General features: G+C 46.8%; 1 protein-coding gene across 6 annotated transcripts; it reads left to right on the top strand.

Annotated features, from left to right (window-relative positions):
• Positions 1 to 119: 119 nt before the first annotated feature.
• On the top strand, positions 120 to 23,419 carry KHDRBS1 (KH RNA binding domain containing, signal transduction associated 1). Of its 6 annotated transcripts, none has more exons than XR_010073711.1 (11): positions 120 to 689; positions 7,342 to 7,469; positions 8,050 to 8,166; positions 9,205 to 9,351; positions 11,350 to 11,486; positions 12,393 to 12,606; positions 13,566 to 13,633; positions 13,948 to 14,006; positions 16,390 to 16,585; positions 19,198 to 19,259; positions 22,141 to 23,419. XR_010073711.1 is itself a non-coding variant. In XM_063355713.1 (9 exons), the coding sequence occupies exons 1-9, from the start codon at positions 365 to 367 to the stop codon at positions 16,485 to 16,487; spliced, it is 1,293 nt and encodes a 430-aa protein (XP_063211783.1). In that variant the 5' UTR covers positions 121 to 364; the 3' UTR covers positions 16,488 to 16,857. The 6 variants fall into 6 exon arrangements, 2 of the variants coding, with proteins under 2 accessions (XP_063211783.1, XP_063211784.1); XR_010073709.1 differs by having other exon boundaries at positions 20,917 to 23,419; XR_010073710.1 differs by having other exon boundaries at positions 19,396 to 23,419.
• Positions 23,420 to 23,475: the final 56 nt, after the last annotated feature.

Genomic DNA, 23,475 nt, shown 5'->3' with positions numbered 1-23,475 from the left:
CGTGCGCAGTACGCGCCACGCCCACACGTGTGTCCCTTCCCCTCGCGGGCCGCTCTGCGCATGCGCCGAGGAAAGCGTCGCCCGCAGCGCGCCGTTGACCGAGCGCGCACGCGCGCCCTGGGGGCGGGGCCGGCAGGCGCGAGGCGGGGGCTCGGCGCAGGCGCAGAGGCGCGCGGGGTGGTCGCGCGGGAGCCGGTAGCGGGGAGGGCGACGACGGGACGACGGCAGGAGGGCGGTACTTCCGGTCCCGCACTTCCGGCTCTGGTGCCGCGGCGGACGGTGTGGCAGCGCCGCTCGGCCCGCTCCGCTCCGCGCCCGCCCCGCCGCCGCCGCGCCCCGCCACCCCACCCCACCCCCCTTCCCCATGCAGCGCCGTGACGACTCTGCCGCCCGCCTGGGCCGGGGGCCGGGCCCCGGCGGCGCCCGGCAAGGAGGGCCCCCGCCGCGGCGGCCTCCCCGTGGCGGGGGGGGGCGCGGGGCCGCCGGCGGGGCACAGCCGCCGCCGCTCCTGCCGCCCAGCGCCACGGCCGCCGCTTCGGCCGGTCAAGCCTCCGCCGCCGCCCCTACCCCGCTGCTACCGGGGGCCGCTGCCAAGATGGAGCCCGAGAACAAGTACCTGCCCGAGCTGATGGCCGAGAAGGACAGCCTCGACCCGTCCTTCACGCACGCCATGCAGCTCCTCACAGCAGGTACCGGGGGATGGGCAGGGCGGGACCCCCGGGCAGGGCCTTCCCCCCCCCCTCCCCGGGGCTCGGTGGGGCGGGCGGGGGGGGAGCCGGCTACTAGTGAACGGCGAAGGGGGAGCGGGACCCTCCCGCTGGCGGGCAGCCCCCGGCCGCCCGGGGGAAGCGGCGGGCGGTGCGCCGAGCCGTTCTGGCTGCCCTGCCCGGTGCGAGGGGCGATGCCGGGGGTTTTGAAGATTAGATATTTCCCTCGTTAAATGTCTGTGTAGCCCCGTGCTTAATCCTGGCCCGGATTAAACGCAGACCCAGAACTTTCTTTTTTACATACGGTGTGCGGTCACTGCGGCCCTTTTCATCCCTGGGGAGAGGGGGGACCGGAGAGAACGCTAAAAACTGGGGGTTTCCGTGTAGCGTCTGCTTGAGTCCCTGTGAGGCATGGTTTGTGATCTCTTTGATTTTTCCTCTCTGGTAATCTGTATTAGAGCTTGTTTCATGCTTCTGATGAACCTAAATAGGGAATGGAAATGGCAGTCTTTGTTCTGTGCCCAGACGAGCCTTCTCCTTCCCCATCTCTGCCGGCCAATCGCCTGCCCGCTCTGATTTCTCCATATCTCCCCGGCGCAGCTGCTGCACCCGCCTTCGGTGCCTCCAGCAAGGAGATTCAGCTGCCTCAAGACACCGTAGTCAGCTTAAAAATCGGAAAGACTTAAAATATTTGCTACCACTTACTGCTTTATGTGTGCAGAGTGGAGAGCTGGGAAGTACCCGGCGGGGGGATATACTCAGATTTAATCTGCAGATGAGCAGAGTGCCGAGCTCTCTGGTACTTACTCTGCTTTTAAATGGTTTGGGTTTTTTTAAGGTCTTCAAAACGTATAGTATTGCTATAGTTGGTGCAGTGCTAGAGATTTCATTAGCTCCTCCTTTAATGTAGGAAATAATTCCTGTCTCCCATTGTGCAAGTAACTGAGGTATATCATCATGGGTAACTTGGCATCACTCGCAGATATGTTGATCTAAATAAATCAGTTTTATAATCCGATTTGCTGTCAATTTAATGTTTTTCATTAATAAACCCCTTCAGCTAGCAGATGCTCGACAGCTCTGTGATAATGCCTTCCAGTGAAATGAAGCCTAAGGAGTTTGCTAATTCCCGCACAAAGAGCAACGTTCTCAGTCCACATAGTAAAGTTTCGTTCATTGAGTGGTGTAACAAGGATTTATGATTTTTTTTTTTCATTAATTTAAAAATTGCTGATAGTAGACTGCAGCTTTGTGAGACTTAAAATTGATCATTGGAAGAGCTCCAGATGCTTCCTGCTTGCTTCGGATATTTTGAAAATTGCTGTCCTTTGGGAGCATTTTCTAGCAGTCCAAACTCAGGATGATCTGAGCAGGAAGCTCAGGAGAAAGAATCTGAAATAAACCAGTGGGTTTAGGAGACTAAAGCTTTTTGCACAGGTGACCCCAAACTGATCTCGATTGCTCAGAATTTCTCTCTTGCTGTGGCACCCTTTGGGGATGTCATGTTGGAGAAGCTGCTGTAAAACCAGAATGTAGGTCTGGGCCAAAGATTGTGATGCAAACGGCCAGCACAACTTAAGCAAAATGACTTCTAGACAAAGAAGTGACTGATTATTGAATGTCAGCGGTATTCCTATTCCAGCTCTTTTTCGGGAGTGGAAGTTGCTTCCCTGCCTGCCTCTGGGAGGGAACCCTGCAGGAGTTCTGCATTGAATCTAAAAGACTTCTTTAAAAACAATATGTAAAAGTAGTCTAAAATACTTTTGTGGTTCTAAAACTGCTTAGCATTTCTAGAGAAAATTAGGATTATTTAGGAACGAAATGAAGAGCAACACAGTGATGTAATACTGATTCGGGAACAATGTACTGTGTGATGAAAAGGCAGTAAAGTGGTTAGATTTTGGGGTTCTGTTACACAGCGCCCTGAACAGAAACTGGAATATGATCTGTGTTTCCTCAGCCCTGTGCTTTGGGGGCCGTGCGACCTTCCTCTTCCATAGGAACAAGAAAAGCCCTTTTTCTCACTTTGATTTATGCTCCCATGTGCTGCGGGGAGGGCAGGGGGAGATGCTGATGTTTTGAAAGGCACAGTCCTCTCTGCTTGTGTGCTTTGGGGAGACAGGAGACATCCCCCAATGTGTTAGCTAAGCATGGGGCTGGGGTTTTTTTTCAAATTCTTGTGGTAATCCTGGCTATTTTTATTTCACGGAGAAACCCTATGCGAAAAGAGCTGGTCTTCTCTGAGCTTCCTGTGCTGCAGACGGATATGTGAGCTATGTCATTCCTCTAGCAAGTCTCTATATGGCTGGCAGCTAGTTGGTCCTTATGTTAAATGCAGCCCTTTGCATCCCCAGAAGCTTGCAGTGGTGAGGAAGGATGGGGATGGGTGGTGAGGGGTGGATTCGGAGCAACATGTAGGATATTAGATGCAGGACTCATGAAGGGATGGAGGGAGCACTGAGCAATTGCAGACAGAGCAACGCGCTGCAAAGCAGGGAGCAGCCTGAGGTGCTGGAGGACTCCTCGGCAGAATCCCTGCTGGTTCTCCTGCCAGATTCACTCGGTCACTGCGTATTCCTAGGAAGGCAATAAAAAAAAGGGGCTGTATGGGAAAGTTGTATGGGTGGTGGCCTCGCTGGAGTGACTTGCCAAGGAACCAAATGGTGGGATTAGAGATGGGCCGAGGTCACAGGGGTGATGAGAAACTGTATGTAACGCAGAGCAGTGCGATGTTCTGAAACTTCCTTATCGTGGAGCGAAGGCTGTCCTGAAATGGAGAAGATTATTTAAATTTCTGTGCTTCCCAGGGTATGCCCTACCCCAAAAGGAGCGGTAGCTGCCGCCTTAAACTTGTGCCCCGGTGCTGCAGACTGTGATATTCTAACACCATTCCACTGTTGCGTTTTTAAATGTATATATTGCTAAGCCATGCCAACATTATTAGCTGCTGATGCTAGCCTGCCTGTCACCGCTGTGACTCTGCCACCTCCCACTTCTCTCCCAGGAGCCTCTACTACCTGTGCCATTTCTCATCGCTCGCCTCCGGGCTCTCTCCTCCCTGCCTCATGCTTCAGCAGTGTTTCTTTCCTTCCCCGGGCCCCTTCTCCCTCTGCTAGTGGCAGTCCCCTCCCTTCCCGGCAAAGCTCCAAAGCGGAGCTGTCTGCGTATAAATCCCAGCACACAGGCTAGAGGGTGGGGGGTGTATTTCAGCGGAAAGCGGGAGGGAGATGGTGGGGTTAGGCTTGCTAAATTCTGCAGCTTCCACAGTTCACAGAGTCCACCCAGGAACAGGTCCCTGCTTCCTCTCCTGTGAAACCAAACCAGTTGGGGAGTGGTAGCATAGGAGAGAGGGAGCTCTGCTGTCTTCCAGAGGCTCCCATCCCCAAACTCTTCTGGGGTTTTAGGGTTGTTTTGGGTTTTTGGGGGCACGGGGTCAGTATCATCATAATGTGAAGATAATACTCTCAGTATTATGAGCAAACAGAATGTGTGTCTGCTTACAGAGCACAAGCGTGCTGCAGGGCAATGTTTAATATGGTTGATTTTTTTTTTGTTGTTAAGGAAGAGCTTGGGCTTAGATCAGGAGTAGCACTGTGGCTGCTTAGCCTCCTCCTTGTGAAGCAGCGGTGTTACCAACCCCCTTTACCTACCCCTTAGGATTTCTTCTGAGACAATGCAATCACTGCCCCACATGAAGTCCTGGAAACCACTGCCACACATGCTGCCAGACTGCTGACATTCCCCGTGGCAAGAAGGTAACCTTCTGCTGCACCTCTGACACGGCTTTAAAAAATCAGCACTGAAATGAGGCATGCTTAATCCCTCGAGGTATACGTACGCTTCTCCTTCGTATCAGTAAGTGGTCTGACAAACTGCTACCACTCATCAGTTCATTCAGTACTGCTTCATGTTGCCGTAGCTAATGTGCCAGAATGCAGACAGATAATGCTGGAATCCGGAGCAGTAGGACACGTCACAAGTGGCATGTTTTTAGTCCTCCTTCACACCTATTTCCAGCCTTGGAGTTGGTTCGGAAGGTGTGAAGGGGACTGCTAGGTCACCCCCGCTGACCTGAATTGCAGAAGCTGGAGAACTTAGAATTATTCTGCTGCACAGGGTTTTGTCTTCTGTGTTTTGCATTTCATTTGAAGGCATGGTGATGATGGTTCCGATGCTTTTTTTAGCAAATGGTTAATTATTTGTTGCCTTCCCGGACCGATTCCCAGCTGTCGTTGCTCCTGTTGCAGGAGGCAGAATGGATTTTGCTGTGGCTGATGTGAACTGTGATTCACCGGGTTGCAGAGGCTGAGTCTGATTGCGTTGTGTTTTGACAAGGTAGAAGATGCCTCTGGGTAGTTTTAATTTACATCAAGACAGTTTTAGGGTGCTTTTATTCTTGACGTGTGCGTAGAAAACACCGCTTGTTAATATGCAGAATGCATTTTCAGAAATTCACTTGCTGTTTTTGAAGAACCAAAATAGTTGAGAAGTAATTGCATTGCATTATAAAGCTATGCCTAACCAGGGATAAGGCCACCAGTGCAATCTTTAGTTTCCAAATCTTGATTGTCTGATCTGCTCTTATAGCTAAAATTAAAAAACTATGTAAAACTAACCAAGGCAGCCAGCTCTATTGCTTATTTTATAAATTTCACAGGGCTTGAACTTCTGGGGTTTTTACTTTTGCATAGCGTCTTCAGAAAACCATTTCTTTTTAAAGCAAAAGTCAAGCTCTCTTTTTCAAAGCAATTAAATCCGGTAATTTTTTTTAAACTAAGGAGTCATGGTAACACTTTTGTAAGGGAGCCAAGGTGCTGTTGCAAGTAGAAATACAAAATTTAGGCTTTTTTTCATATTTATGCAACACAATCTCCAAGTTCTATATTTAGATCTCTAAACTAAAACCCAGTTTATGTTACTGTGTCCAAAACTGAAAAGTTAAAAAATTGATCAATGGTCTGATCATGTTTTCTTAAGGTTTGGGGTTTTTTTAGTTTCCCATCGTGTTGCTTGACTTCCTTCTGGCCTTCCCCATCTAGAAGATGCCGGTCGTGCTTCTCAGCCGGTAAGGCTGCGGTTGCCTGTCCAGCCAGGAGGGTGATGGTAACCCATCGTTCCTACTGCTGTTTGGGTGATCCGAGACTGTTAGTAGGTGGATAAAACATGTCAATTATCTGACCAGCCTTCCAAAACCACAAACATGAACATTTAATGTAAATGTTTCTGACATGGGCAGAAAATCACCGGAAACACAAGATACTGCAGCTGCCCTCTTTAAACTCTGGGAATGACTAAGCAGTCTTCAGTTTGAGTTTTGTCTTGCAGCTTTAATCCAGTTATATGTCTAATCTTGTGAAAGTGTCTCTCTTTCCCTTGAGATGTGAGAAGTTGTATTTAGAGCGCTTTCGACTCAGAAGAGATATTTATAGTTCTTGGGTTTGCTGATGAAATGGCGTAATTTAACTTTTAGGGAAGGGTCACGCTCCTCCCCTGATAAGCATCTGTAAATGATAATTTGTGATGGCTGTGTATGGTATCACCAGTTATTTTTTTAAGTTGCACCAAAGAGTGCATAATGGTTCATCAATCATTTGGGATTGTTAATGATGCCGTTAATAATAACAACTCCAAATTTGGGGAACTTGTCATCTAGCTGTTGGCCATTAAATAAAAATTGCACGTGACTGGACATCTCTGGAAGAGAAAAGCCAGTCAGCTACGGGCTACGTTCTTTTGAAAAATGTTGGGCGTTTGTCTTGTACAAAGGAAAGCGCATCAATGACTGTAAGAAATGGTGCTAGAAATGCCTGCCTTGAAGATGATCTTGAGTCTTCTCCATTTGGGTCGTCTTTTGAGGTGACTGTCTCCTGCCATCTCTCAGTGAAAGTTTAATTTCTAGCCAGATTTGAGAAGGTGTTTGCGTACAAGTTCCTAATTGGCCTACCTTAATGACCTACTTCCAGAAGGTTATTTGGATTTGCGTCCAGATCCCCCTCAGGCTGCCGCATGCCTTTGGTTCAGTCAGGCCACCGCAGTGTTTTTCCAAGACTCTATCATTCACAATGTACAAATAAAAATCAGAATATTCACTGAAATTCGTAGTGTCAGTATGTGTTGACACCACTACTTAAATTACAGATATAAAATAGCGCATCAGCATGAATGATAATGACTTGCCTGATGTGCTGATGGCTGCTGCTCTACAGCGAGTGGATCCAGTAGCGTAGTCGGGGCCGGTTTCTTTGGAGCGTTAGGAGCCCACGCCGGGGGACTGCTTTCGCCAAGCATGAGCTTGGGGCCTGAGAGAGGAAGGCACGGCAGAAGTGATACGCAAAACTGTACTTACAGTTTCCTACTCTTCCCTATTGAAGTTATTTGTAGGGCGTTCTCTGCCGGTCTTTCTTATTTTGTTCATTATCCCGTTTTTGGCCTTCTGGAATGCCTAGATGTGAAGGGAGGAAGAGGCAAGGTGGGCTAGCACTGAAGAGGTGACCTGGCTATCCAGGTTCCATTAACACAATTACAAGTGTTCCTGTATTCACAGAGAATGAGGGTGGTATGTCCTGTCATAATTCCAACTCTAAAATGATGCTTGTTTGAGGAATATAAGCAGCCCTATTTTTATCTTGTTTAGAAATTGAAAAAATTCAGAAGGGTGAAACAACAAAGAAGGATGAGGAAGAGAACTACCTGGATTTATTTTCCCACAAGAATATGAAACTGAAAGAACGAGTTCTGATACCTGTCAAACAGTACCCCAAGGTGAGGGCCAGAAAATAGCTTACTGAATCTCTGCGATTTGCTTATTTTCTATGGATTTTGTGGCTGACTCTTAGAGATAGTAGCTGACAAAGTGTCATCAGGAGTTATGCCAGTGTTCCACTATCACTATGGAATTTTTCCTATGCAGGCTTGCAGGATCTTGTTTCTGATATATTACATTTCTAAAATGTCTTGGGATAAAGCTAAATGGCGATGCATAGCTGTGATCTTTTATTACTAGAATAGACACTTTCCTATCTAGAGCTTTGTGTTTTACAGTTAAGAACTCATTTAACTCTTAAGGCTTGCTCCCTGTAAAACTACTGGAGAGTAGATGTTAGAGTTAAACGCTTTATGTGAGTTAATTTAGCTTGATTTTGTGGTGGAGCATTTTTTTGATGAAAAGTATGTTCTGGAATATCAATTTTCCAGTGCATTTTTTGGTCTGTATTTTTTGGTGAGGTGAAGAGAAAATGGAGTGTCTAATTTTTTTTTGTCAGCCAGCATAACGTTAGGAAGAGCTTTTGTTACGGCTGCTGAGCTCTGGAGGTAATTTTTTTTTTCTTTTCTTCATTTACAGTTCAACTTTGTTGGAAAGATTTTGGGACCTCAAGGCAACACTATCAAGAGACTTCAGGAAGAAACTGGTGCCAAGATATCTGTGCTTGGAAAGGGTTCGATGCGAGACAAAGCAAAGGTAAGGGCATCACCCCTGAAAACATACATATATATTAATGCCTTTCATATTGCTGTGAGAAGTAGCAGTTCTCAAAGAATTTTATAAAAGATTAAACCATTAAAATCCAAAAGCAAAGGCAGTAGGAGTCATCCTTCCCAAATTGTTTGGTGCGTGTTGGGAGCAATCTTGTTTGGGGCAGAAGTGTGATGTGTGTTTTGTTTATGAGCATGACTTGGAGACCCGTCACCCTTTGATGTCCTGTACCCTTAGGTGCAGAGACAGTTTGTGCGGGAGGTGAAGTACAAAGTTTATAAAATAAGAATGAATCCCAGCTACTGCATGAGAAGTCATTCCCTAAAGGAATGTTTACCCTTAAGAAAAAGGAAAAAAAAAAAAAACAAACCCCTTTTTCAGCTGTTCCCTCTGAAATCCTTAAATTCTCGTGGTTCACTGAAGATGTTGAAGCAGTAGGTTCCTGGTAATCTTTAGTGAATCACAAAGTGCCAGGAGGGGTTTTTTGAGCAGAAAAAATGAAAAGAATTTTTTTCTTCCTGCTTATTCCCAAAACTGAGCTAACAGTCAACAGAGTTGCCACTTAATTCAGCTTTTTACTTTAGCAGCATGAAAAGCTTTTACATTTCTAGCTTATTTGTAGCTTCGTAAAGCCATCTGAATAACACAGGTATCTAAGAGCAGAGTTAAAGAGCAAGCTCGTTTGAGGCATTAGACTTCACTAGACCTTCAAGAGCAACTCAGGCAGAAAGGTGGTGTAGAAGAGGAGGAACGCTGCTTGCATATGCTTAAACTTCGGGGAAAAAGGTGGCTGACATCCGTGCATTGACAAAAATATCATAGTCACCTGAAAAGGCAGCTATAAAAAGGTGGAAGGTGTAGATCGCATATGGCTTTTTGTAGTACGTTACCGTGATCTGTGTCCCTGCATAGCCAAAATGCTTTTACAGACACCTCCTCTTAAGACTTAGAAAACAGGTAAAAGAAAAACAGCTTCTGTGCATTTTACTGGGTTTTAGTGATCTCTAATCTGCATTGTTTCAGGAGGAAGAACTGCGTAAAGGGGGAGATCCTAAATATGCTCATCTAAATATGGATTTGCATGTCTTCATTGAAGTTTTTGGACCCCCTTGTGAAGCGTATGCTCTGATGGCTCACGCCATGGAAGAAGTCAAGAAGTTCCTTGTTCCAGTACGTATACTGGCGTTCTCTTCTGTTTGAAGGAGGTGGATGGGTTGGGAATCTGGCTGTAAGGATGGGTGAGATTTGCACAGTGTGAGGCTCGTGCTACAGGAATTGGTGGAGCTGAGGGAGCCTGAAGCATGGAGTGTGTGCGGCAGCTTTAGGTGACCCCATTAGTCTTGCATGAAGGCGTGTATTAATCCCCTAACCATATTTAGAAAGGCATACACTTACAGGGCAGTTGTCTACAACACTTGGAGTAGGCATCTCTCTCCCAGTACTAGCTGTGGCCACTGGGGTGGATGAGTAGCTTGTCTAGCTCCACGTCTCCGTTTTAGTGGGAGAAGAACTTTAGCCATGCCTGGCATGGAAGGGGCTTTTTGGATGGGTTGCTCTGACTTGGAACTGTAACGTAGGAATCTGGCTAGAAAACGTCACTGCTCAGATCAGAAACTAAGGACGGAGATGTTTGCTCTGCTCTGAAGGGGTGGTGTGAGGATGAGGAGGGTGACTGCCCAGGCAGCTGGGTAGTAGTATTCAGTGTTGTAGCTAGTTTGAGACACGTCTGCTAAATCAATATTTCTGTTGCTTTGAATGTGTACGATGTGAAGGAACCTCTTTGCTAATCAGGCATTTATACAGATGACACTTGTTATCTGTTTGGGGATGTCTTTTACTGGTGAACCTTGTAAGACCTTTCTGGACAACTTCAGGTCAGTTTTGTGACAGCTAGGGGACTGATTCCAAGAACTTGGAGTCTCTTGTATGTTATTAAAACAATAGTATTGCCTGCTAAATTAGGGAAAAAAACAAAAACGAAATGGGAAAGAAGCACGCAGTGGTCCCTGCTTCTGTCTGGCTCAGCCTGTAATTCCGAGAGCTGGCAGGTAGAGAGCTGGGTGTACCTCAGCGCTGCGCCTCAGCTGAGACTCGGAGCTCAGATGTTCTGCCTCAAGTACCAGGGGCGGGTGGGACCCGAGAGCGGTGGGTAGTAGGGAAGTGTGGAAAAGCGATGGGTACTGTGTGATTTCTGAGAGTCTGACGCAGGGAGGAGGAGAGATTGCTATGTGAAGTGTCTTTGAAGGAAAGAGGTCATCTTCAAGGAGCCCCTGGGATGTACAAAACCTCAGCTTGCTAAAGCAAGCGTACAGCCTTGCTATTTAAAGTGTCTCATCTGTCGCTGCCTTCAAACAATGTGTTAAACTTGTGAAAATTGACAGAGAAGTCACTATGGAAGCCAGCAGTGCTGTGAAGACACATCTGGTAGGAGACTCGTTGCTTTGTAGTGTTGCCATGGCATCGTGAGGATCCTCAGCGCGAGGCCCACACTGCCTGTGTGTTGAGGGGAGGGGTGGGGTGCCATGACTTCTGCGGGGTCACCGGAGATCCGTACTAATTCCTGGAGCTAGGTCCCCTGAGGCGATAAAAATGCATGGAGTGCAATGATAAAAAACACATACTGTGTTCCTAAGAATTTGAAGAGACAGCCTGGATTTGCAAATGGGCGTTTGCTCTTCGTCAGGCTGCATCCTGTCCTGTTCCTTCAGCGTGTCGGGAACACAGCAGTATGTTGTTACCGTATGAGCGCTCATTGCCAGCTACTTGTCTTTAAATAGGAGCTGTAAGATGCTCGAGGTGAGATATGTCTTGCCTGACTTCACCTCTGAACTCACTAGCATTTGCAAATAAATCCTGCTGACATCCCTGGGATGCAGAACACCAGCAGATGCCTCCAGGACCCTTACCAGCGAGGTCCTCTTCCCAGGGACCAGCTGTAGTGCTCACTGCAGCCCCTGGACATGCAGGTGGCGTGCCCTTCTTGGATGATTTGGGGAAAGCTGGCAGTTGTACACCGCTGCCTGCTGAGCAAATCCCGGTAAAACTAACAAGCAGATTTTAATTTAGGACTATCAGGATATTTTTACTGCAGCACAGTAGCCTGTGATGTCCTGGAGCGCAGGCTGGCTAGTTAGCTGTTCTTTGGAGTTGACTCTTTCCCCTCTTTAGGATATGATGGATGATATCTGTCAGGAGCAATTCTTGGAGCTCTCCTATCTGAACGGTGTGCCAGAGCCAACTCGTGGCCGAGGAGTCCCTGTGCGGGGAAGGGGAGCAGCTCCACCGCCGCCTCCACCTGTTCCAAGGTACCTTTCCCAAAAGCACAGACCTGGAAATGCTGCATCTTGCTCGGAGTTGTCCTGCCAGATGAGGCGAAGCTGCTTGTTCTTGCACATCAGCTGTTGGCCTTGACCTTGGCTTTTGGCCAAGGCTTTCTAGCCTTGTGTTGCAGGCTTGCTTTTAGCAAGCTGGCGTCAAATGTTTTGTATGTTTTGAGATGTAATCTAGTAATCTAACACATTGGATGTCTTCTGTGTTATTTTCGATGTCTGCAATTAGTATCTTCATAAAGTAACCTTTCAGAAATTGACCTATGAAATCCTGCGTAGATAGATATGCTGTGTTGGCTTCCATAGCCTTCGGCAGAATAGGCATTTTCAATTTAAACTGATCTTCCTCTTGAAAGTTATAGGATGGCATTATTCTGTCATTGCTGTCAAGGCATTGGCATAAATTGGTGATAAAACTCTTTTACTATAGTTCTTGCTTCGCTACCTGTTTCATGGGGGAGAGTCTTTGCTTCTGAGTGTTTAGCCCAGAAGTGTCCCTGCTCATCTCATCGTTGATCTTTACAGTCCTGGAGGTCTGGCAGTCATTACAGGTTGGTGATAAAGGGTTGTTTAAAATGAGTTCTGAGAAATTACTTGGTCGAAGCTCTATCTCAGATTTATTTCTTCCACTGTACAATATCTGATGCAGTAGAATTCTCATCTCAGAAGAGGGTTTTGTAAATCCTTCAATACAACAATGTTGTTAATTCTTGTGCTGTCACTTTTGGTAAAGAATTCATGGCTTAGTTAATTGTGTCTGTGTTTATTTATCAAGCTATTGCATTTTAAAGTTGGTGTAAGAAGTGCGTGCACTGCCCTCAGCTTTCAGCACACGAGCAGTACCCCAGTAGCTCTTCACAGTCCTTTTTATCTCCTTTCCAGGGGCCGTGGTGTTGGTCCTCCCCCTCCTCCTCCTCGGGGGGCCCTCGTGCGAGGAGCCCCGGTGCGGGGTGCCATTGCCAGGGGAGCTGCTGTAGCCCGCGGAGTACCTCCTCCCCCAGCAGTACGGGGGGCTCCTGCACCCAGAGCGCGAGCAGCCGGCATTCAGAGAATACCGCTTCCTCCTCCTCCCGCACCAGAAACCTATGAGGAATATGTAAGAAACTATATATCTTAGGGGGTTTTTATTCCAGGTAGCTGATCATAGAATCCTAGAGTGGTTTAGGTTGGAAGGGACCTTAAAGATCGTCTAGTTCTGGCTCCCCTGCCACGGACAGGGACACCTCATGTATTAGATATTGAACATTATTGAAATAAGAGCTAACAGCCACTGAAGAAGTGGCCACCAGTCACTGGCACGGTGCTGAGGGACCTGCTAGTGTCCTAAATGCAGAGTAAGGGGTGGTTTTTCTAAAACTGAAATGTTGCCGTAACTATCAGTGCAGGGTAGAAAAACTACATCACAAAGATTGATGTAGTTCACATCACGTTCTCTTTCTGCAGGAGAGTTCTTTGAGCAAGAAACACCAAAGGTTTCTCACTTCCCCTAAAATCCTTGAAGTAAACATGGTGACATTGCAAGTTGTATAACTAAGCACCACCTTCCTGCCAAGCTTATCTTCTCATCTTTGGTCTTGGTATTCTAAAGGGAAAAGACAATGACTGGTTTTGACGCGCAATAGCATTTTGGGGAATCATCCCAAATATTGATACTTTTAAGAAGTCCGTTTCTCCTCTCAGTAAAACTTCTCAGTTTTTCCACTGAAACCAATCACAAGTTGATAGGTTGGGTTTTGTCTGCCTGTAAATCTGTGGTTTAGATAACACCGTTACAGGCCTCCTGGCAGATGGATTTGTACCGCAGACAAACTGCAGCCTTGGACACGTAAATTACTTTAAATGCATTGTGAATATTAGTGTGGGTCATTCCTCCCAAGCCATGGGACACAGGCAGATCCTGGCTACCCGTGTCTGATGATTGAGCGCCTTCCCTGTGGCAGGCAAGGATTCACAGGCTCCTCCGAAAGCTGCTGTTTTCAGTTTTGCCATTACTCTTGATGAGGCATTAACCTTCAGTCCTTCCATTAACACCGTTTATGTCATCGTCCATTTCAGGGCTATGATGATGCATACGCAGACCAGAGCTATGAGGGGTATGAAGGCTACTACAGCCAGGGCCAAGGGTAAGTTTCCTTGTCTCCCGTATGCTACGGAGAAAATTATGCATGACCTTTTTTTATGTTAAGGGAATGGAAACGCTGGTTTCTGAGTTTGAGCTGTAGGGAAGGTGCCTTGTTCTGCTGGAATCCAGGAGCGCCTGGGAAATAACTTTTGGGAGTGTCCTGGTGTCCTTGACAATTCTGTAAAAGCAGTGATCAGCCGCAGTGCAGCCACGAGCGACACTGGGCATCTTTGCTTTTCAAGTGTTTGTGCAAGTTGTGTCGGTTTAGGCATACGATTTCAGCACTGTATGTAACCAACATAATTACTCTTCCAGGGACACAGAATACTATGATTATGGACACGGGGAAGCACAGGAAACCTATGAAGCTTATGGTACGTCTGGGAATACTGTTCTCTTGACAGGGAAGGGGCTGCACCTAGTTGGGAATTGCCTGCAGCGGTTGCACGTAGGTGGGAATTGCTTGTGGTCGACCAGCTGTTTTCCAGTGCTGCTCCACGCTCTGAGCAAAAACTTACTGAGGAGAACCTCAGGTAGTTTACGGGGCAGAATATTTATACCCTACACATTATCCAGGTCTGAACAACTGAGGGCATTCTGTGGTTTTAGACTCTTATCTAGCTTGATTTTTTCAAAGATGACACTTCTAAAATTCCATTTTTAAACTATGGAAATATCTTTTAATTTCCTTGTAGCTTTAGAATATTTTCAGAGCTCTGAATTTCCACCCACAGCACTACTTTTGCTGCAGCCTGGTTTTCACAGATTATATTTTGTTGAGCTGGATGAATGCATGGTTCCATCTGCTTCCTTATCCTCAAAAACCCACTAGCTGATACTGACTCTGCACTATGCATTTGCTTGAAAAATGGATTTAAGTGTCATATGAAGGCCTCCCTTTGACTAGGTGGAACAATTCTGGTCAATATGTAAGTAGTCAATGAAGTTTAGCTAATTTGAGTTGCATGAGGCTATCAATTTGGGTAGACTGAGAGGCATGGGAGCCCAATTTAACCACAACTCTGTAGATCACCAAGTGTTGAAAACAATAGGCCTTATATCTGAGGTGCCAGCAGTAAAGGATTGGGTGACTGCATATTTTCTTTTTAAAGCTAGTTCAGCTTTCATCTTGTGAATGGCATCTGCATGTGGCAATGAGTAAGATTCATTTTCCTCTCTCCGTAAACAAGCTGAACTATAAACAGTTACCGAAGCTATACAGCGAGCTGCTTAACAGCATGGAAATACGCTGTGGGGAAAATAACTCCCTTTAGCAGAGAGCATCGCCTGCCTGAAGGCATGAATGAAAGCAGGTAGTGAAGGTAATGCCCAGCTGGAGGGACTTTTTGGGATCCTCAGGAGCTGGGAATCCCCTGTGCCTTGTCACACTGGTATTAGGGGAGCGGAGTTGTTAATGCAGTGGCTGTCTCCCGCCTTGGGGTGTTCCCTCCTCGGGGCTTAAACTGTGTGAAGTTCAAGTTCAGGTGCCTAACCAGGGATGCTTTTCCAGTCTAAGATGCATTTGAACAGACAGCTGCTGTCAGTAATGTTGCTGTCTTTCCTGCCTTCAATGGCTCGGTTTGTTGCCCGTGTTAGTCACGCAGCACAAAGAGGCTTTTGTGCCTCCTACTTGGTAGGAGAGCGGTGGTGGTGTCTGGGATATGAAGGCCAAAACGCTCATTGTATACTTGGCATGAAGTCGCCACAGCTAATCTGTTTATCCACAGTAATTTCCTTTGGTCTCTGCTTTCATGAAAACAGAATTAGCGAAATAAATTGATGAGCCAGGCTGGAGACAGTTTTGAGAAAATGGGAATGTGCTGCACGGTGGTAGGAACAGGCTGGGCTGTCTTCCGGGCTTCGGACACTTGCTTTCACAGAGGGGTGACCCTGGAGAGAACGGCAGGCGTGCCAGGATGAGCGTTGCAAGCACAAGCCGTGATGAAAGCTGAGCTGGGATATTTGGAGCTTGAGCTCACACGGGGACCGTGGGGATGCGAACTTCGGTTTCCCTCGGTGGTGGTTGTACGTAGCAGAAGGGTTTGGGCCGTCCTGCCGAGGGCTTGGTCCCATCAGCAGTTGGTGCCGGTGCCGCGCTGCTGGCAGTGTCTGCTCGCAAGAGGTGAGCAGATGCTGCGGAGGCGACGGATGTGAATTTTCCAGTTGTCGCGGAGGGGAAGGAACAGCAAGTTGCAGCCAGACCGGTGTCTGGAGGCTCAGGTGGATGCGCTGCCATCCTAGAGCAGCGTCAGGACTTCATTATTTTGGCACAATTATCCAGGAGCCGCCTTGCCTGGTGTCTGGGAAGGAGAGGAGCGCTACCTGTAGCAGTGCCCCCAGCCAGACCCTGAGCTTGTAGACGCTGCTGGCCACCAGCCCAAGGGGCCGTGGCTGCTGCCACCTTGCCCGCGGCTGGCTGCCAGAGCTGCCCCGTCAGTTGGCTTCGGCTCTGCTGAAATTAATTACTCCAAAAAGGCACTGGGTTTGTCCAAGTCAGGCTGTCAGAGCCGCAGGCTTCCCGGGAATCCCCGCGTGAGGGGCTTTTTCCCGTAGTATCTCAAGACGTGCTCCAAATGAGACATTTTGGTGGTCCGCGGGGCGTTTTGCAGACAGGTTTCGGGGTGAAACTGCTGCGAAGATGCCCCATGCCTCCGCGTCAGCTCCGGAGGGGACCCCGGCTGGCCGGCCCCGCCGCTCCCTCCGTGTCCCTTGGCTCAAGCGTTCCCCATCCCTGACATATCCCTCTCTTTTCCGCAGGGCAAGATGACTGGAACGGAACCCGGCCCTCCCTGAAGGCCCCGCCGGCCAGGCCAGTGAAGGGGGCCTACAGAGAGCACCCATACGGACGTTATTAAAAAAACAAACATGAGGGAAAAATATCAGTTATGAGCAAACAGTTGTTACTGATTCTTGTATCTCCCGGGATTCCCGTTGCTTTACCCACACCAGACAAGTAATTGTCTAACTGTTTTTCTTCGTGGCCCTTTTCCTCCCACTCCATCCTCACCCTGCATTCTGGCTTCTGTACGTAGTATTTTAAAATGAGTTAAATAGATTTAGAGGACCGACTTTAATTTTTATTTTTTTTTAAGTGTGTTAGATGGCTTTTCTTTCTTTGTTGTTTAGATAAACACAACTGTACCTTTTTTTAATAAAAAAAAGTTGAGTTAAAAATGTTAGTTTCAAAAGTGACATGCTTTGCTTAGCCGTTATGAAATTAAGGTTTTGTTAACCTTTTAAGTTTGGTTTTAAGGAACCCATAAAAGTTGTAGTTGCAGAATCCCAAAGTAGGCTACATTTCAAAATTCAGGGCTGTTTTTAAGAATTAAAATCATAATGTAACGGTAGTAGCTGCCACCGTTTAAAAGTAACCTCAGACGTCAAACTTTCCTTAAAAGCAGATTGCTGGTGAATCTAAAGTTTAAATTTTAATACGAAGGATCCTCAAATTAAATAGCATTTTTTAAAGGTAATTGACTTAAAAGGAAAAAAAAATTAGGTTTATAAAATTGACTTTTCTTATGTGGGTTTTGAAATCTAGCCCCGAACATGCGGTGTTGAGAGATGCTTGGGAAGCAGATTTTCCAGTGTAAAGGGGTTCTTAGTTCGGTTCTGTATGAAGAACTTTTAAGGGGAAAAAAACAAATTAAAGCATGGCTCTAACTGCCCAGTGTTTGATATTAGCAAACAGAGTTATTACGTGAGTAGGTCTGAACTCTGTAAAATTACAGTCTTCTCATTTTTATAGTGCTTGGGGCAGATAATACAGTGCAAGTTTAAAACTGACAAAACTGCCAATGTTAGCAATCCCGTCGACTTGTTCAAGTGTATCTCAACACTAGCTTTGCATAAAAAGGGACACTGCAGCTGAAAAAAATGAGGAAAAATTTCACTTTGTACATAGGATAAAGTCCTAATTGGATTTGTACACTGTCCTCCCACTCTGTTCTTGAAGATTAAATGCTACATGTGTAAGTCTGCCTAAATAGGTAGCTAAAACTTGTCAAAATGTCTGCCGCAGTTTGTCAATAAAGTTTAGTCCTTTTTTAATCAAAGTAAATGTGATGAATTGTCATTTTTTTTTGTTGAGCAATAAAATAGCTATTTTTTTTCAAATAAATTTAAATTAATGCTAAAGCTAATTGTCTTTTTAAAACATGGAGACATTTTAAAAATGGTGGTTTTTGTAATTCTCACCAAAAGTTTCTCAAGCTCATTGAACGAGCTTCATTTTTTTTTAAATAAAAAAAAAAAAAGAAAAAAAAATTTGTTTTTCACCCCCTGGAAGTTGTTGAAAGCAGTTTGATCCTGGACTATGGCAGAAACCTGGTTTCTGTCTGCTGGGAAGCGTTTCTGGTTCTTTGCTGAGTTGCTGGTTGCGATTTCAGGTGGCCTCGCAGAGGATCGCAGCCTCCGGAGCGAGCCCGAAATGGCCGCTTTAAATGTAGCGTGACAAAACCAATGCTAAAAAAAATAATCCAAGGCTTAGCTGCCACCAGGAGGAAAAGGAATCTTGCTTTCTGCTTTATGTAAACACCCCAAGCCCCTTTTTCTGAGATGATGCCCTTCCTATTTTACCGTAGCCTTGACTTGGAGAACCACTTAAAAATGTATTTTCGTTTGAGAAGGGTGCTGCAGTTGTTCCTCATATCCTTCCGAGGGGGTCTGTATGTATGTGTATATATATAAATATAATAGTTTAAATTAAACGGCTTCTTAGATGTGAAAAACGGTTTGTATTTCCCATGTGCAAAATGAATCTGGCATTCTAGGGGGAGAGAATTAAACTGCTCGGGGGTGAAAAATAGAGCGTTAGGAACCAAACTGCTGGTAGCAGTGCATGATTGAGGGGAATACTTTAAAACAACAAGTTGTATTTGTAGATTGTTATTAAAGTGTAAATAACTGAATTTTCAACAATGGTTTGGAGTCAGCTTTCAGGGCATAATGTCTTGCTTGATGAAAAGATCACCCTATGCCCCCCTTTTAAAGGAAAATTATCGCAGGAGAATCAGGATGTGTAAAGCTAACATGCATCGCAAAACCCAAAAGGTAACCTAAATGTCTGATTTTAATAGCACATTTCTCTTTTACATAAACTGTGACGGCAACTTGCATAAACTTTATTGAAACAATTCTTCAAATGTTAATTTTAATGTAAAAATTTGCAAAAAAAAAAATGTTTAAAATAAACATTTAAAAAAACCACATGCTTCTGCATAAATTAGCAATAACTTTAATACTGTGCCCTTTGAAAATGCACTGTAATGTAATGTGGGCAAAAAGGAATCGGCAAGCTTAAATATCAGAAGATGTAAAATGACAACGAATATAGATAGTCCTGCTACTGCCAAAACCAAAAATTCTGCTCAGTTATTTAAAAATGTAAAATGATGGCCCTTTTTAGACCCCAGTATTGATATTTACTGTGAAATATTCAAAGCTCAGCTTAAGTTGCATGTTTTCCTTCCTGTGTAATTGCATGCAGGAATCTCTTTCTTTTTTTTTTTTTTCTTGTGATTTGTGCTTACATTAAGGAGACTCACAAATGTCTTCAATTTGCAGGAGTCAAGAGTTCGTCGCTGTGAATCGCCTGGGGGCAGATGAGCAGGGGCAACGCGAAGTGGGTAAGTTTGTTTATTTTTGCCACCCCTTGCAAGCTGCTGACGTGTTCCGTGTGGGAGGGAGGGGGCGGCGGCACCATCTGAGCTGCTAAATTGAAGCCATTCTTTATATACCCACAAATAAATTACTCCTGCGAAGGGCCGGTTACACGACTGACGCTCCTGCAGAGGTCACAGTGCGGAGGAGGCTTCGGTTTGTACCTGCGTAGAGCTCTCCCACCCAGAGCCCGTGGAGAAGGAGGTTGAAGTGGATGTGAGAAGAGCGGGCAATCATGGAATGGAATCACAGAATGGTTCGGGTGGGAAGGGACCTTAAAGGCCACCCAGTGCCACTCCCTGCCCTGGGCAGGGACACCTCCCACCAGCCCAGGTTGCTCCAAGCCCCGTCCAACCTGGCCTTGAACCCCTCCAGGGATGGGGCAGCCACAGCTTCTCTGGGCAACCTGGGCCAGGGGCTCACCGCCCTCGCAGCCAAGAATTTCTTCCTGAGATCTCATCTAAATCTCCCCTCTTTCAGTTTAAAACTGCTGGACAGAAAAAAAGAGGGACACGCATCCCACACCCCCGGCAAAACAAGGGGGCACCCAGATGTGATAAGGAGATCTGTCTCTTGGAGCTGGTTCCCGACTGGGACGTTGGCCTTCAGGAGGGTGCTCTCAGCAGCAGGGGAGCGCTGAAGTGGTTGCCCCATGCTCTAGAAACAGAGCAGCCCAAGGAATGGCTCAACAGCAATTCCTATAGGAGTCCGTAATGCGTTAGAATTATAGACCGCAGGTTTTAGATCAGATGCCGCCCAGCCAGACCCTTTTACCCCTTCCACACCCCCATCCATGGGCTCTGAAATGTGATCTGGCTGTTCTTTTTATGGCTTTTTGTCTGATGTCATTGCCAGAGGTCCTGCCTGGACGTGTTTGGCTCAGAGCCCCACAGGGCTGCACGCCTGGTGACCACCCCGAGCCCTCGGGGAGGGGTGAGGGACCCCCAGCACCTTTGGGTGCCGGTGCCAGTCAGCACCCACGACCGCGGCGCTCCCTCTGGTGGCTGCTCCAGCCCCACCGACTTGCTTATTTTCCAAGAAATACCTTAATAAACGCACACAAGCGCTTGCAGACCGAGCGGGAACTTGGCTGGGGAGATAATCGTGCATCAGCGGAGTGACCTGCTTACTTGGCAAGGACACGGCTCCCCCCGGGCCCGCAGGCAGCAGCCGTAAGCGTTTCCTTTGGGGACAGCTAATCGCTTTCTCTCAAATCTCGAGATCACTGAAAGTCTGAGCTCCATAAATAAAAGAACAAAGAAATAAACCCTTGGAACCCTGAAGAAGCCTAATGGCTTCAAAAGACAAGCGTGAAAAGCCCTGGGCATAGGACATAGAAGGACATAAGTCTTATTTTATATGGAATTGTAAAGCTACTAAACGAGCTTCTCTTATCTTAGGAGTATTAGGAACAAGAAAGCGGTAAGATGTGGAAATGCTGCAACAGAGTGAGATTACCCTCAGTTCTTTGACTTGAAAATTGGATCCGTAGTTCTCTGCTAGGGGAGATCATAACACGTCTGGATTTGTGGCCTGTTTGTCGAATGCATCTTCATTTACAATGTAACTGGATCATCAATTTATATGGTGGTGTACCAATCTTTCCCATTTCTTTCTTAATAGGCACAGCTTTTATATCAAGTGGAAAAGATTTGATAGAGATCATCTATTACGATGCAGTTTTTTACCAGTAGAAGTGGATCTTGTGGCACTGCCTTTGGAATAACACAGCTTGCTTGTGCATTGCGTTTGTTGCATGTTTACGTGAAAGATTTTAATGTTATGGAGGAATGTAAATCTTAATACATTGAAAATAACTGTATATGCCAGAAGTATTTTGAAAACATGCCCTGTATCAAACGTCTTCCTCCCTCTCATAGCATTACTGCGTTCAGGTTTTAGCCTCGAGCCTGCAAAAGCTAATTTGAGATCCCAAAATAGCCATCAGCATCGGATGTGTCTCTCAAAGATGCTCTAATTAGCCAGATGTTCTGGGGGTGATACGGGACTCACTGAAATTTCCGAGGGGTAGAAATTCCTTTGAGCACTCTGAAGTCTGAGTCACCTAAATAACCCGAATAACCTTCCCTCGGCCACTGCCCCCACGGGAGGTGGCATTCTGCTGGCTGGGAGACGACAAGCGCCAGTGGTCCTTCGTCTCCTGGTCTCCCCATAGGGCTCATCCACGCCTTATTGTTTGTAGGGGTTTGGTAAAGACCATAAACAAGATAAAGGTGCTCGGTGCTGTACAGCGTGATGTGCAGCAGCGTCACGTCTCCTCTGGGGACGTGTTTCCCAACAAAACCGTTCTTTGCAGGAGAAGCTGGGCTCTAGAAACGTCCTGCTGCGGCCGAGCGCTCTGCCACCTTCTCTGGCCCTGGCTCTGGGTGGCCAAAGCTCCTTCAGCCAGTCCAGCCCTTTGGCGTAAGTTTTTGTGCTGGCCTTGCTTGGAGCTGGTACAAACCTGGGCTTTACGCTTTCACGGTGAGGTTTCACAGCGATTCATGGCCACTGTCGAAACTGAGCTTGCAGGGAAGCCGCTCCAGCTGGAATTGCGGAGATGTCCCCAGCAGCTTTCCCTGGAAGGAGACTGGCATGCCCTGCCCATTCCTTACCCCTGGTTTCGAATTGCTGCTTGGATTATTAAACAAAGCAAATGGCTACAAGCTTTATTTTATAACCTAGCAATGGTATCTTTATGTTTAACTTAAAACACTGTGCTTTCAGTACAGCTGAGACATTACCTTGATGCAGCCCTCTGTAAAATTGCGTGTTTGCTAAGTTGGGTTTTAGACCACAGCTGGATTCCCTGTGCAGCTGTTAAAGCAGATGATTCTTTTTGTACAGAATTGAGTTTTTAAATTTGTATGAGAGCATCTGTCACGACCAGAGCCAAGAAAAGACATTTCGGCGTGCGCGTCTCCCCTTCCTCAGCCCATCCGCTGCTCTCCTGAAGAACTCCCGGGCTGGGGGCGATCCCTGCAGCCTGTGACGGTCCCTCCCAAGGGCCCCAGAGGAGGAGGGACCGGCTGTGACCCATCCGCTGGGAGACACCGGGGAGAAGGGGCAGCGCTGCTGACGCAGCTCTTCTCTCCACAAGTACGAACGGTGCTTCTGGGGACAGAGACAGGGCTTAGGGAAATTCTTCTTTCATTGATAAAGCTGTGACGTCTTGGATGAGACGTTGGACACTGCCCCCTTTGCGAGCTTTGAGGGGGAGGAATTTCTGCAGGGCCCCTGGGAGCCCCCGTCTCGAACGGAGGCGTTGCTCCTCGTTTTCTGCTCGGGGAAGCTTAGTTCCTGTGAGCACGGAGCAGAAACCTTTGCTGTGGCTGCTCGGCCGAGCCTTCCATTGCTGCCATATGTTTTAATAGAAATGTTTGTTTCCACACTCGTTTCGCCCCGTTTGCAAAGTGGGATGCATCTCCAACGGGCTGATTTCCGATCTGATAAAGGAACCCGCGTTAAGATGCCATTGGCTTTGCTGTGGCTGGGAAATAGGAACCTGCCGGCTCTTGGCGAGGGGTGGAGAATGCCGGAGCCTCCCTCGACGCCGCAAACGCTGGAGAGCAACAACTGTGTGCTGGAGTACTGAAATATAAACTATTTTCCGAGGAAGTTGTTATTTTTACCTCTGGTTTTAGAACCAGATACGACCAAAGGCTCGTATGTGGTGTTACAGATGCAAACCTGTTTTTAACCTGAGACGGGTACATCCTGCCTGTTACCATCGTAGTCGTACTTGGAGGATTCTGTTAAAATCTGTCCGGATGCTCCTGTTGTTTGATGGCTCTGCACATTGTAGTTTCAAAACCAGTAAGAAATTAAAGATTGACCTTGTGAAAGTCCGTTAATTGCAGACCTGGCCTTGCCTCCAGCCCGGGCGGGGCTGCTTCTCGGGATTGTATAATGCTCCATCTGTACTGAAGCATCAGACACCCACAAGGTACGGAAATCGATGAAAAATACGGCAAGTGGTTGGTAAAGCTGGTGAAAAACTGATCAAGGTGAATCACAGCATTAAAATAACTTGTATAGGAAACTGGCAAGCTCTTCTGCGGCTGGCATTTAGCAAGAAGTGTTCAACAGATGTTGAAAATGATTAGTCATCCCCCATAATAAAGGATTAACGTGGAAAATTCTTTTTTTTTTTTTTTTGGTTTTCAAAGGCGTGAGGTTTTT

Source organism: Chroicocephalus ridibundus, chromosome 19 (genome assembly GCF_963924245.1).
Source record: "Chroicocephalus ridibundus chromosome 19, bChrRid1.1, whole genome shotgun sequence".
In the NCBI taxonomy this organism is placed as follows: domain Eukaryota; kingdom Metazoa; phylum Chordata; class Aves; order Charadriiformes; family Laridae; genus Chroicocephalus; species Chroicocephalus ridibundus.
The sequence above is the reverse complement of the archived record's forward strand: the minus strand, read 5'-3'. Positions and strand labels throughout refer to the sequence as shown.